Below are 15,682 nucleotides of genomic sequence, written 5' to 3' on the forward strand. Positions count from 1 at the left end.
TGCGTCCCAGCGGCCAGTGAAGCCGGCCTTCCGTGGGGCTCGTGGATGATGCTTTGAGAGCACGGGCGGGCATGCAGCGTGCTGAGCTCGGTTCCCTGCCTGTCCTGGTGCTGAGTGAGTGTTAAACCGCCGCTGGCTGAGCCCAGCTCTGTGATCTGAACTGCTTAGAGCTGAACTGATGGAAGAATGTTGTAAAGTTATTTGGCCCTGCTCCATGTCTGCGTGTGATCGTTAAGAGTATGGACTCGCCCGGCCAGCGTGGCTCAGTGGTTGAGCGTCGACCTAGGATCCAGGGGATCCCAGTTCGATTCCCGGTCAGGGCACATGCCCGGGTTGCGGGTTCCATCCCCAGTCGGGGGCGTGCAGGAGGCAGCTGGTCAATGACTCTCATCATTGACGTTTCTATCTCTCTCTCTGAAGTCAATAAAAAAATATATATATATTTTAAAAAAGGGTGGATTCAACTGCAAGAAAATACAGACCAAATAGTAGCATATGTTCTCCATAAAGACTGAGCCAAAGGCGAGGGTGTGCGCGAAGCACAGGCAGAGAAGCAGCAGGACTGAAAGGCGTCCCGCGCTGAGCCGGCCGGGCCTGGTGGGGACGCAGGCGCGCGGCCCTCTCAGGGCGCAGAACCCGCTCCTGGGGGAGGCCCTTCCCGGGGCACGCACTCCGAGTGCCGCACTGCCTCTTCCAGGTGACTACAGCCAAGAGAGTGAGTGTGACATACGAGAAAATGCAAGAAACAATTGCTTTTAAACGGGGATCCAAGTGTAAGAACTGAACCTTTCTTAAACGATCAAAACTTAAATTCAAACTATGATAAGCGCTCCATTTTTCACGTAGTCTTGCCCGTTGCATGGATTTTCCACATCTTTTGTTGTTTTTTTTTCTCATATGCTCACAATTCAATTCAACTAATGTTTATGAAGAATTTCCTGGAAACTAAAGCAGCCATGTTCTGTGGTGAGAGCAGCTCCTAAAGGACCACAACTCTTGTCAAAAGTGTGATGAGACACAGGCACCCAGGGAGCCGTGGAGCCCCCGCTCCAGCCGGGGTGCTGACCAAGTCCCGAGAGGCGGGGAGACTGACCAGGATCCGATGACGAAATGGAAGGCTCCAGCTGGGGACTCCTGCTGTGCTTCAAGTTGCTAAGAGCGAATGTTGAACTTCTGACCACAGGAAAATGGTAACTACGCGAGGTGACGGATATGTTAACCGCCTATTGTGGTGATCACTTCGATATATGCAATTTGAATTTACACACTGTTATATTTTAATTACAACTCAGTAAACCTTGAAAAAAAGGTTTATAATTTCAAATGTCCTCCTGCCATTTATGCTGCAGTTTAGTTTAGACAAAACTATATAAAGGCAAATAAAAGATGTCAGTCACTATAAAAGATATTAATGAATTTTTTGTTTCTTTGTTTTTTACTTTACTCCTGAACGTCTCCAGAAAATTAAGGGAGTGACGACTTGTTTCCCCATCACTTACTAATTTCCTGCCTTATTTTACTACCCCTCCCAACCCTACCATCTAGCACTTGGGTTTGGGTCTAGGGAGGCATAGAAGATCCTCGTTGGCAGGCGAACAGCTACTCCGGTGCGCTGGCCGCAGGATTAAGACAGTTCTCATGGACTCAGGTCTTTCATGGTCCTTTCTTCTGACCATGAAGAAGGGTGTGTGTGCAGCAGGGGGTGTGGTACTGGGACGGAGGCGGACTGGACGTTTACGTGTTCGGACAGGAACGGGCCGGTGCAGTTGGCTTGCTCTCTGTTCAGAGGGGCTGTGGGCCCGCTGGATGGGCCTGAGGCAGGCAGGGAGCGTGTGCACTGTGCATAGCCGGGCTGCACCCTTCGGACTGTGTTAGAGCTGCAGGCCACGGTCCTGCACTGAGAGACACCCAGCGAGCAGGAGCCAGGTCTGGGGGAGTGAGCGGGAGAAGCCTGTCGTACCCACGCGCGCGTGCGGAGACGCAGCCACACACAAGATGCTCCGTGCGTGCTATGAACTCCTGCGGAGCCACGTGTTCTTTCTGGAAAGACCAGTGCACCTGACAGCCTGCGACCGTGCACAGCTGGCACGCGGGGCTATGACTGTCTATGATCGTTCCTTGAAGAGATGGTCTTCTAACGTTACAGATGCTGGGCACAGCCAGGGGAGCCGGCAGAGCTTCAAAATCACAAGCAAAGGCAGGCTTTCCCACTTTTCTCAGTGCTAAGTATGTGAAAGTGACCCCCAGGCACAAACAAAAGCAGGAAGAAGAAGGAAGGTGCCTGGAAGCTTCAGCAGTGAGCAGCGACTGCCCCAGACCCCAGCACAGCCTGGAAACTCTGCTGAATTCTCACTGTAAAAATTCACGAACATGCACACGTCTGCTTTATAAAGGGGATATTGGGACATATTCTGGACTGGCTGATAACTGGAGACCCAGGGCCCAGGTCTCACCCACCGCCCTGTTTTTTGTCCACCTGGGCCTTGATTTAGTCACTCATAACGTGAGACTAATAATGACCATTTCTTTCTTTGCAATACTTCTAGAATAATTGAAACACCAAATAAACTGTATTTTAAGTACCCTCAAGGGAGGAAAGGCTAGGGAATTATTAATCCATGAAAACAAAACTAAGAAACACCAGTGCCTACTCTCCCATCTGAAGAACTTAGCCAGTTTTTGAGATTCCTGCCACACATCACAGAAAAATCAGCTTTCCTCGCAAGCTACAAGCTGCTGTGGAGACGGAACAGCCCTCTCTTCAGGACACTGTGTGCAGGTCCCATTGACAGCAGCGTGGGGATGTGTGGGGTCAAGGCAGGGACCAGAAAGGGGCCCGAATGTCCCCGAGGAAGAAAGTCTCACTTAGTTCACTGCGGGCGATGAGTTCAGGTGTCACCTGAGACATCTGTCAGTGTCCTTGGGTAAAAAGAGAGGACACGGGGGTCATCAGAGCTCTATTTCTGAGCATTTTTCTGAATGAAGCCAAAAACATGAGATAAGACATAAATTTCTAAAATCAACAACTATTTAGCTACCTCTATGTCCCCTACTACAGTGCTGTGAGGTTCAAAGGTGCTGATGCCACTGAGATGTGAAGTGTCTTGTTTGGGGGACTATAGGATCTTTCCCTTAGCTCTAGCTCCAGTGGAAATGCACCTGACACACACACACACACACACACACATACACACACATACACGCGGGCACATTCAAACACCTCTGCACATTCACACACACCTGCCCACACTCACACACACACCTGGGCACATTCACACACACGTGCACCTTCACACACACGTGCACACCCACACACATGCACACACCTACACACATCTGTGCACATCCACACACACGCGCATTCGCACATACATGCACATCCACACACACATGCGCATTCACACACACATTCGCACACACGTGCACATTCACACACGTGCATCCCCCCACACGTGCACACCCACACCCATGTGCACATTCACACCCATGTGCACATTCACACACATGTGCACATTCACACACACACACTTTCCCTACTGCAAAAAGTATCCCCCCATAGAACTGAGCAGGAGTATATTAGAAACAGGGAATTTCATCTACCCTCTTGGTGCCTGTAGCCAAACCCTCCTGAACACAGGGAGACGTGAGTGTCAATAATGCCTTAGTGTTAGATTAAGCTTAAATCATGAGGAGAACCCACTGAGGGAAACCAAGCCTAAGAATGCCCAAGTCAGCTTCCAGAGAACTGATCAGAAAGAGGAGGAGACGGCTCTAATTCCACCTTGCATAAGTTAAGGTACTTTTGTCATTGAAAATCATATCAAACCACAATTTCATGACAAAAAAATAACCAGCCACAACAGTGACTTCGTGACTGCCCGAGGCGCACTGCTTCTGGCATCTTTCTGGAGAAATTGATGCCTGAGCCCCACCCAGAGCTTTCTTACCAAAACGACCGGCTGCCTGTGAACCCAGACCCGAGCCTCCTGCTATGTAGAGGGACTTTCCTTCTTACCAGGCCTTCGTATTAACCACCCACTCGGTCAATGACCTCCTTCTAGAACAGGCTGCCCAGGGGCCACAGAGCGGAAGCTGGAGCCCAAGGGGCCGGGCACCTAAAGGCAGGCAGGAGAGGGGGGAGCCGAAAGGGAGAGGGGTGGGAAAGGCGGGGAGGGCGGCGGACTGGCGGGCAAAGCTCCGTAGCACGTTTCTGCTCCGCATTTTACAAACCCCGAGAGCGAGAGCGAGGGCGAGAGCGAGCTGACCTTCCTCTCAGGTCACGGCTCCCAACCCCTGGGCCCGCTTTGCTTTCCACGTGGCGCCCATTTCTCTTAGGCCCAAAGAGGGCACCGAGCGCTCAGCACAGCAGGCACATGCCTTGGCTCCCCTTCACCTGGAAATGTCTGTAAGCTGCAAAAGGAAGTGCAGTTAGCATGAGATGATCGGGATCTCTAAGCCCAGCGCGTTCAAATGCGCAATTACTAGTTCTGTAAAAGAGGTGAGCCATTACCCCATTCCCTGGGCCAGCGAACCAGGGAAAGGAAAGGAAAGCGACTATACGGGGCCTGCACACGATGCGCTTCCCGAGCGGGCGGAGCAGCTCTGCTGCAGGCCATGGAGAAGCCTCGACCATGGAGAAGCCTCGACCATGGAGAAGCACTGACCATGGAGAAGCCTCAACCATGGAGAAGCCTCGACCATGGAGAAGCCTCGACCATGGAGAAGCCTCAACCATGGAGAAGCGTCGACCATGGAGAAGCCTTGACCATGGAGAAGCCTCGACCATGGAGAAGCCTCGACCATGGAGAAGCCTTGACCATGGAGAAGCATTGCGTGGGGCACATTCGGACGGTGCGCTAATCACCCACGTGAGAAAATGGGGTCGCTTCTCAGAACAAACTGCAACATGGCTGTGCATGGAATTCTAGATCCAAAAATGATTAAATCTCCCGCGACAGCTTACTTTAGGGCTAGTCTATTATTTCAGTGCACTGTGTACAGTGCCAGCAGCAGTTTAAATGTACCCAGGGTTTTTTCTGTACATTAGATTGTAAAATAAAATTTACTTTGAAGTTGGAAACAAATGTAATGTTTTTCATCCACCCACCAATGTGGCCCTACTTGTTCCTGGTTCCCCAGTTCCCAGAGGGAGGGAACCCATGAGCCCAGAGCCTGCAGTGAATCTCCGGCCTCTGTGCACCCTGGCCTCACGGGCACTTCTAAGCAGAGGCACACCCAGACACCAACCCCATCCACACTCCAACTGTCCCCCACATTCTGGATCGTCCCGTCCCAATTTCTACCCTTAAGCACCAGGCAAAGAGACAACATATTTAGATAACTGTGTGGGTGTTCTAGAACATTTACATATGCACACGGTGAAAATACAGTCAAGGTTCTTACACAAACTGTTGCTAGATTGCTTCTGGGAAACGAGACACAAAGTCCACCCCCTAATTTTTTTAATGACCTTGTTACTAGCTGGTCGTACGCTTTTAGTGGCACTGGTCAGAGAGCGGTGAGGAGCTGGAAGTCACACAAACGATAAGAATAGCAACTGGGAAGATGCAGAACACTTCCCTACTGGGTCACCCTGGATTATAAGTTGCTTTATTTAGGTTCTCTGTGAAACAGAAAACCACGCACTCTTGTAACTCGTGGCTCTCATCACAGTGGTTCCCATCTCCTTGCGGAGAGGCATTCGACTCCCTCCACCACCTGCATCTGCTTCTGACGAAAAGTGTGGCAGGAGGCAGAAAAGACAGTCTTAATCAAAGCATCACCTAAATCAGATGGCAAGAAAGCTTCCAGAACTAGACCTATGTGTACAGCAGCCAAACTAAATACGCACAGCAGGCCCTGGCACAGAGACTAGCATACATTACACTGTAATAAATGTGTCCAAATATAAATGTTTAAAGGCATTCCATTGCTAAGTGGTTCTCAATGACCCTCTGCAGGGTGTGATGACACTATAACAGGCTTGTTTTGGAAGCTACAGAAACATCCTGTCCAGGGAGGAGCCTCCTTCAAAGTGACCCTCCACAGGCCAACACAGGTCCAGGCCCTGTCCTTCTTCAGCCACCTGTGAGAGCTTCGGGAACACCCTCCCAAGGCAGCCGGTGAAGGAGGCACTAACTGTATCTTTAATAAAGAAATAATGTCTTATACACTTCCTGCTTTATAATTGTGCTTCTATCTAAAATCTAAACTATAAGTACATGGTTACATGCCTTATCCATTGAATTTTGCTGTGAATGACATTAATCTATTGATTAAAATAAAATCTATCACCCAGAATGAAGGTTTTCTGCTGCTAAGATGATCCGAATGGCCTCACATAGCTAATTCCAAGACTCCGAATGCAGTTTGGGGATGCAACCTTGGAATAAGCTTACAGCCCCCTACACGGACACCACTAAATGGACATCAAACTCAGAAATTCATGGTACTTGGCAGCAACCCCACAGCTGCACTACTGTATTTCATATGAGACCCAACAGGCAACTTTTAAGTAGTTTTCCAGTTTAGCGCAAGATTGCTTTAGTACAAAGCTGGCCAATGTACATTTTCATTTCTTTGAGACAGAGTAAGGAAAATCTATTTTTAATTGTTCTTTAATTGTTCTACTTTTTATATAACTTATTTAACTTTAAATGTGCTTAACTTAGAATAGATGAATTTGATGAAATGTCATCATTAAGTGCTTTTAAAACGAAGAATTAAATACTTACGCCATGATACCTGAGAGGTGGAACATTTCAGCCGTAATATAGGATAAATAACTGTACAGGAAGACAAAGAGTGGTTCGATCACCCGTATGTTGTGTGTGAACCGAGTAGTAAATGCTGCTATAAATCCCAGGAAGATGCCAATCAACATGCCACCAATCCCCACAACAAAGAAGTTGGCAATCCCAGCGAACACGTCGATGATCTCAATGGTCTTCATCTGGCAGAAAGACTTGAACAAGTTGTACAGGACCTGTGGGAGAAACGGGAGCACGGTCAGCACCTCTTCCAGCCTCCCCATCCTCGCTGTGGCCACGGGACCCTCCACCTGGCCTTCTCAGACGGGCGTTTCTGCTGTGCACCAACGTGGGTGTTCGATGGCAATAACTATGTATTTATTATTTTAATATTATATTCAATAGTTAAACAAAAGGCTTTGATAACAGTGTGTTGTCAGGAAAACTTTCTAAAAGTAAGTGAGAGGAGACTTCAAAATTATTGCACAACTCACTCGTAAAACATCAATTTTTAGATACCATCTAGAAGATTCTTTTGAATGACTTGGTTGCCATCCAACACACCCAGCCTGTATTACTGATGCCTGTCAGTGGCGCTGGGAATTAGTGCCCTTTCCAGGCCCCACTGGGGGTAACACCGCCCGTCAGTACAGGTGCTTGCCTGAGGACATCCACCTCTGGCCACTGAGGTCCTCACACCACAGCCCTCCTCTCCCCGACCGCACACACACGCTTGGTGTAACATGAGACCCAAAGGAATTTTCTCAGAGGCAGCAACCTGCGCTGTGTGAGTGCACACTGTGCATATGTCTGGATGTGTGCTACAGCTTCATGCATATTTTGTGCCTCTAAAGGGCTAAGACTACACTGTTGCTTGGTTTCTACAGTCTTCACATAGTCTTAGTTTAACAGGCTTCAGAGATGCCAGGCACTTCATGTCCGTTGGTAACACGCTGTCCAACCCATTTCTGAGGGCCCTGAGCCAACAGAAGTGAGAAGCGGCGGCTTACACTACCACTATTTTCACAAAACCAGCAAGTGAAATACAAGCGAAGCAGGCGCCTTCCTTCTGTTGACTGAGGTTTACAGTCGGAATCACCAGAAAACCGGCTGACAGGACACTGAAGACACAACTGAGGACACAGGCCTTTTAGAGTACAGGCCATGCTGCCCCTTAGTTGGGTTGTGAGAATCTAAAAATTGAACCCATTTGTCCACAGTCACACAAAATGTCATAGGCGATACCAGAAGCCTGGCCCTGACCTTCTGGCAAGGCTTTCAATGCCGCCCGTGGGAGAGCGAGTCAGATTCTCCCCGTCAATGAGCGCGTCCTGGCAGGAATCCATGTCGCTGTCTCCCACCACGAGGGTCCTTCATAGCTAGCACGCTGCAGGGTTCGTGTCATTTTTTACTCCTTCCTACTGGGTCATAAGCTCCTTGTGGTCAAGGACCACAGCTTATCATGATGTACTTCTTCCAATAAATGTCTGTCGGTCTTGAAAGAACAACAGCGGGTTATTCCTTAGAAAGCGGTGGCCCTTCCTTTCTCCCGATTGTGGGTGTGACACTCAAGAGAATTGGGATAGTGCCGCCAGGAATGACCCGAATAAGAGGAGAAAAAGCAGCTCACTCGCCTGAGGGCTTAAATATCTTGAAGGCATCGTCACTGGCCAGAAAAGAAGCTGGCTTCAAGGAGTAGCCGCTGGCTACTTACAACCAGAGGCCTCTGCACACATCGGATTTCATCGGCATCATCGGCATCAACTGCTTCCTGAGAGGATCAGGGATGAGCTATTTATACTCTGCCGCCGACAGCCAAGGCCAGGAGGTGCGGCCACCTGCTGCCCGCGGAGACGGGCAGCCCTCCGGCCCCCTGCGTATACAGTGGGCGCTGCTTCTGCCCCTGCCTCCAGCCGCCGCAGCAAAGCACAGCGCGCCCTCGCCCAACGCCCTCCAGCGCCCGCAGACTCGTTTATTCCATTTTCACTCAAGTCTTCGACCGCCCGGCTCTGGGAAGGCTCGGCACACCTGGCACTTCTTTGTTTAAATTCTCTCCCACACCCCTCAGTCTGGGAGAGGGTTTCATCGCTGCTGCACAAAACACACCGCCTTATCAATTTTTTTGTCAATCCTCTCATGAGGGGGGCCGCAGAGAGAGGGAGAGAGACAGAGAGCGCCAAGTGAGAGACAGGCGACTGGTGGCCTCCTGCCCAGGCGGGGGCGGGGAGCGAACCCATAACCCCAGTACGTGACCTTGACTGGGAACTGAACCTGCAGCCCTTCGGCAAGGGGCCCATGCTCTAACCACTGCGGACACCGGCTTATCCTCTCCGGCCTCCTTCCTGCGGCTTTTCTTGGTAGAAACCCAGCTCCTAAGTCTAGGAAAACGGTACCTGCCTCCCCTGGCCCCGCTGAAGCTGCTCTTCCTCCGGGGCCTGCCGGCCTCCCACAGCCCCGCAAACCTCCCCCCGCCCTCCTGCAGCACAGATGACCTCCAGCCGCCCAGCGTCCCTGGCAGGCCATCTTGAGTGATGGGTGCCTCCTCCTGAGTGCCAACCTCATTTCCCCAACAGAACTACAAACTCCTGTGCGCAGGGCCCCTGTGTCCTCCCCTCCTCTCTGCCTCTCGCGTCCCACCCACCCCGTTCAGCCTGCTGGTGAGGCCTCCAGAAGGGGCTCAGGGACTCATTTCTAGGGAGCAGCAGGCACACAGTCATACTCTTTCCAGAGCCACTGTCCTGGCAGCTCCACCCACCCACTCTATCAGCGGTGCGCCTGTTTTTCAGATTCCTGTAGCTTTTGCAAAGAGCAACGCCGAGCGCAGGCTCTCCACCCGCAGCGCGGCTCCGGAGGCCAGTGAGACCATCCACCCCTCGGCTGCCAGGGCGACGTTCCCAGGGAGGGCTTAGGCGCAGGCGTTCCCTTGGCGACCGGAAAGCTTTCCATAACCTCCCTCCTGCTTTACACTGAACTTGATACCTACTGATCAGAACAAGATAAAATTCTTCTAGTTACAGCCCGCCATAACCCAGTTGCTTCATTCCAGTAAATCCTTTAATTTTACCGCAAGGGCATCTATAAAGGAAAGCGCTTTGGGAGTTATCACTTCTACCTGTAAATGTATGTGCTTGTGTATGTGGGCTGCAATTAGGCCTAGATGGTCTGTGCAGGGTTGACCTCACTGACAGGTGTATTTTTAGAAGACTGAAATGCCAGGGACGCCTGCTTGCTAGATTCTGAAATGGGCTAATTTGACAGCTGCATACTTCCAAATCTTTCCACTCACTATTATATCTTTAAAACACTTATAATACTAATATCACAAATTATCTAGTTTGATTTCAGATTTAAAATGTTCAATAATGCAGTAAAACCATGACAAAGATGCAAGCAATCCAGAATCCTTTATCAGAATATTTCTGTTCCAGAAAATAGCTTTTAGGTCACTTTTTCTGATGTGAAACACCAAGAATAATCATTTCTGGATAAGGGATTTTATATCTATTCTACTATTTGCAAAAGCAAAATAAAGCGCCAGGTGGTCACTGTGTGCCTTCCGGCTTCCTCAAGTTAAACCCCACCTCACACAGAGTGCACAGTGACTAGGCCATCAGGGCACGTCCCCGGCCTCTTCCCACAGAGCCAGCTCTCCTTAGCCACACCCAGTTATGGTACATTGACGATGTCTGAAGTCTTCTTGGAAAACGTATCAGAATATCCAATGGCTGCATTAACATGTTCTAGAAATGATGTTGGAAATGACCTACTGTGGAAATGGCAGGACTTCTCAGGTAACTGAGAACCTAAACAATCTTTGCCTACTAAGAGAAATTTTAAATGTTTTCCTAAAACATTCATTTTAAGGGAAAGCACAAAAATCCAATGAAAAGCTCACCTTTATTTTTTTGACTGTCATTCCTCCAGTTAATTTCAATCTACTATGACCTTAGACAACAACACAGAGAGCTTGACTGCAGCCATGTGTTATCAATTTATCTTTGCTTTGAGACATTTTATGGTAAGTTTTCCACGCTTCAACTCTTCTGGCTCAATATTTAATTTACCATGACTTGGGGAAGGAGTTAATTGTGCTGACCTACAATTTCACTCACCCTTCAGACTACATTGTTAATATTAATTCTCTCTGTTAATCTCCATCCTAATTGCAACTCATAGTGACTCACCATTTTCACTGTTTGCAGCATGGTCCATATATATATTTTTAAAATTATCTCCAAAATGAAGCAGCATTTTTAAATTTAACTTTTATTGTTATTTATTTATTTTTTAAAATTGATTTTGAGAGAGGAGAAGGGATAGGGAGAGAGAGAAACATTGATGTGAGAGCAAAACATCAATTGCTGCCTCCTGCATGCCTCCCCCCGGGGATTGAGCCTGCAACCAGGGCGTGTGCCCTGACCAGGGATTGAACTGGAGACCTTTCTGTGGATGAGATGATGCCCAACCAACTGAGCCACAGCGGCCAGGACATGGTTCATATTTTTATACCTTTTTCTACTCCATGAGTTCCTTACACCTCTCCTAGAGATAAGACTAGATGAGTGAGTCAAAAAATCTTCCATAAAACACGTCCACCTCTGTACTTTGGGGGCACTTGACTGGGAGACAATTTATAATTTTCATACCATTTTCAAATTCAACCCACTACTCAACCAGTTCAGTGAAAGAAATAGCTTATCCTTCAGCAGTAGGTAGGCAAACCACTGGGCAGGTCCCCTTACCTTGCAGGTGTGGATTTAAGGGGGAGCCCGGGTATGTAACCTACAAGGAAGGCTCTGTCATGTGAGACCGTAACAGTCATTCTGACTTACAGGCACTGGCTTGTGATCAGGCCTCCACACCTAAAGAACAGCCATGCCTGCCCTTTCCCTGCCTTGCCCTCCCCGCTGCATTGGGATTGGGATTGGGATGGAAGGCCTCCACGTGGGCCCTGGACCTCTCTGGGGCAGACCCCCCACCGATAGAACCACATCTGATGGCTCTGCGTCTCTTGATGGGAAGCACAGGATGTGCCTCTGGAAGGCCGGGGCCTTCACACACTTTACATAGCAGTTTCGTTGGATGGTTTCCTGAGACCTGATTCTTCACAAACTCAAAGAAGCGACCACTGAGGCATCTGAGTGAGAAATCTCAGAGAGGAGAAAAGGGCATGGCTCATCCTTCTGAACTGGCCTGACTCCCCTACCCTGTTCTGGAGGGAAGTGGCAAGGGGTGATGACTTCTTTGTAAAGTTTCCTTTACACTAAATCCAAGAATTCCACACTTAACTTCCCAAGTATCCCTCAACACGAGAAAAATCCATATGACCAAACAGAACTACAATGTGGAACCTGATGCCTTCAGAAATTAGACTGAGCCATAAAGGGAGTCAGTGTTATGGCAGTTTCCCCATTAAAATCTAAGGTCGGTCGGTTAATGACTAATCACTGTCAATGACTAATGGAATAAATGGGGTAGATTTTGTTACTTGAGGTAACTTAAAACTCTCTCAGCAGCTATTCTAAAAAACTGGGTTTCCTTATCAATAAATTATTTTCTACAAAATAATATCCACATAGAGTTAATGGACAGTCTTCAAGATGATATTGTATCCAGTTCTGGGGCCTGAATATAGGCTAACAGGGTGTTTGTTCCTATGTTAACTTCTAAATGAATCAGTGATAACATTTTAATAACAGGAATTAAAGGGGGTGATATAAATAAATTACCTAAGTTACTTAAATGCACTTTACTTAATAAGCTTTATCTCAGTTTTATTATTTGGAAAATGGAGCGACTACCTGTCTCATCGGTTGTCATAGAGACCCGAGCACAAGGCAACACTCACAGAAGGAAACGGCTTTGGCTGCAGACCCAGGGCTCGGGTACACAGCGCCACCCACGCTCCCCGACCGCTTGACCACCGCAGCCCTCTCGGCGAGCTCACCGGGTGGGAGGCTCTGCAGGCCTGTGCTCAGAAGGCAGGCCGAGGTAAATCCTGACAACATTAGGATCAGAACTGCCTCTGACCCTAATTATGTGTCAATCAATAAGAATTAAAAATAATTTGCGTTTTCTGAATAAATACCTACCAATGGGAAAATGGTGAAGACCAGAAAAATGTTGGCTGAGTGTCAACAGGAAGTGAGTTGTGTGGTGAAAACCTTGCCCACAATCATGAAATAAACAAACCCTCCCCAGAGTGAGAATGGCACTTAATGGGTATTAGCTCTTTACCTGTATTACACACATCATGTATTGACAGCACTGCCTCTCACAAAGACTTTTGGGACCTGAAGTTCTTTAAATTCTGATCCAAGGCCATCAATTTGAAAATGCTAAAATGAGAAACCTCAGTGACACGACAGTCATAATCACTGTTAGGCTCGTCTGGCCATTGCAGAGCCTGTACCCAGGGATCAGTGACACAGTTTGCATGACCCAGTGCAAAATAAAAACAAGGGGCCCACTGTATAGTAATAAATAAATACTAAACAATAAATAGAAATTTGACTAAGAATTTCAAGACAGAGTCAACAGAGCATCCAACCCTGTGGGGGGCTGTCACTGTCAGAAAGCGGATGTTGGGGGGGCAGCCCCCATGTGTCGGAGCGTACAGGGCGAACTCGTGACTCACCACTGTCACTGCATCATTCAGCAGGGACTCTCCAAAGACCAGGATGTAGAGTTGCTCGTTGACGTGAATGTTCTCAAAGACGGCGAGCACAGCCACGGGGTCCACGGCGGAGATCAAGCTGCCAAAGAGCAGATTCTGGAGCAGAGTGATGTCACTCAGGCCAAAGGCTTCAATCTGGCAGATACCGAACAAGGACACCCCAATGCCGATGGAGTTCCAGAGTGTCCCAACCACCGCATACCAGAAGATGGTGCCGATGTTCTCAAAGAACGGGCGAGTGGGCATGAAATAGCCCGCGTCGAGCACAATGGGTGGGAGGAGATATAAAAAGAACACGTCCGTCTTCATCGCAGGAGGGGACTTTTCATCAACTCCAAAAATAATCCCCCCCAGTAGAAGTCCAACCATTATGAGAAGGCAGCTCTCAGGCACGATTGTGGGCAACTTATGATACAGATGGAAGCCTGTTCCGAAAAAAAAACAAAACATGGAATGTGGTTTACACAGGAATTCTGGAGGAGACAACCTGTTTCTCTTTGACAGAACCAATGGTCCTATTTCAGGATCTCCCAGGTCAGTATAATTGACTATTCCGGACTATGATGGGAAAGTCTGATAACCCCCTTGAAGCTATTCACAAAGTACATTCAGGCACAAATTTAAATTTAAATCAGAAGTAGATTGCTGTAGCTACACAAGATACAGTACCATTTTTGTCTAAGTTCCAACTGTTTTCTTAAATAAGACACTGCCATGTTATATTTGGAGCAATATCGTGATTCCCAACCCCTTTTCTGATGTAGCATCTCGTGTCATCCTCATAAGAACCCGAAGGGGTAGACAGGCAGACACTGCCAACTCTTCTTATTTAAGTGGAATTGGAGGTTCAAAGAGACACAGGGTCTTGCCAAGGCGCCCAGATCACCTGCCAGCTTTCGGATGACTGCTGCCACCTCTGGTACTGAGAAGAGTTTGTAACATCTAATATGCTTACCTTCAGGTTCTTTCACTTGGAGTGTTGAATACATTTAATTTTTCTGATGGCTGCTCCTCTGGAGACAACCAAATCAATCCATCAAAGGAACACGGGTAACCACTACATGAGGGAAGTGAACTCGCACGATCTCCAATCTCAAAGAGCTCCAGTCAAGGCAAAGGACAGACGTGTTTAGGACCTACTGTAACACAGGCACCAGGTGATAAAGCCCCAGGCAGGTGCTGTGGGACAGAGCGGGAGGCTCTGCGAGAACACGCGGAGGACGCTGGGTCTGGAGGGCTTCTCTGCGGGGAGACGGCATGGCACCGAGCTCAGGGAGAAGGCCTGGGAGCCTCCCGGGTGCAGAAGTGCAGACAGGCACCTATCTCCTAACTCAGGGCGGGGCCGAGGCAGGGCTTGAATGCAGGGAGCACGTTAGGGGGGGCCCGCAGCAGCAAGAGAGGAGGGACAGCCGGCTGCACCGGCACATGGGCCACGTGGGCAGTAACTACGCACAAGCGGGCCACCGGCAGGGCTCATGAGGACGCCTCTTATTCGCAAGGCAGCAGAGGGCCATCCCGAAGGCAGGCCACACATTTTAGAGTGAAAGCAGCACATGGAAATGATCTGGGTCATAGGAAGATATCATGAAAATAAGGCAGCAAGTCCTTAAAGACTCACAATTGCAGAGTTTTAATAAGGAAATTCTTGGAAGCCTACAAACCATTCTCTAACTCATAGCATGAAATAGTTTGTGAACCAGAAAAACCACCACAATTTGAAGAGATTTAAAGAACTAATTTCTAAGTGATTAAGTTAACATCTGTTTGGTTATTTGAATCATCCCTCCAGGTTGGATTATTTTATTATTCATATTATAGCAGACTTCAGTAACTGGTGGGGAAAATATATATATTCACCTGGTTCAATAGGTCTTTTCCCATCACCTCTGGCCTGTTGACCTCTCTGTCAAACAGAGAAGTTAAAGATGTCCACCGAAAACCACGTCTTAGTAACCTCTCCTCATCTGACTGACTTCTGCAAGCAGCTTTCCCTGTACAATCAGGATGTCCCTGTAACAGCCTCCCTAGCCCCCTAGGGTCCCTGGCCCACCAGCTCCTTTCTGGGATGCAGACCTGAAGGCCGAACCTGTGTGCTGGGGCCTTTTCAGCTGCCACCAGACAGCTGCCCCTGGCCCTGGGTCCTGCTCCCCCACTCTCTGCCTGTGGCTGTGGGTAAGTTACTAACAGACTGAGGAGCAGTTTGTTCATCTGTAAAATGGGGACAAATGCACCTGCCACATAAAGAACTGTAACAATA

The 15,682-nt window shown here is 48.6% G+C and overlaps 1 protein-coding gene across 2 annotated transcripts in view; it reads right to left on the minus strand.

Moving 5' to 3' along the window:
- Positions 1–15,682, minus strand: part of SLC9A2 (solute carrier family 9 member A2) — an 88,082-nt gene that overhangs the window by 39,713 nt on the left and 32,687 nt on the right. For both annotated transcript variants that reach the window (XM_087823888.1, XM_087823889.1), the window contains exons 2-3: positions 13,387–13,850; positions 6,735–6,985 (exon numbers count right to left, since the gene is read on the minus strand). In XM_087823888.1, coding sequence (XP_087680014.1) covers positions 6,735–6,985; positions 13,387–13,850 — 715 coding nt within the window. The remainder of the gene's footprint in view (positions 1–6,734; positions 6,986–13,386; positions 13,851–15,682) is intronic.

The sequence above is a fragment of the Miniopterus natalensis genome, chromosome 13 (assembly GCF_054644295.1).
Source record: "Miniopterus natalensis isolate mMinNat1 chromosome 13, mMinNat1.hap1, whole genome shotgun sequence".
NCBI classification, from domain to species: domain Eukaryota; kingdom Metazoa; phylum Chordata; class Mammalia; order Chiroptera; family Miniopteridae; genus Miniopterus; species Miniopterus natalensis.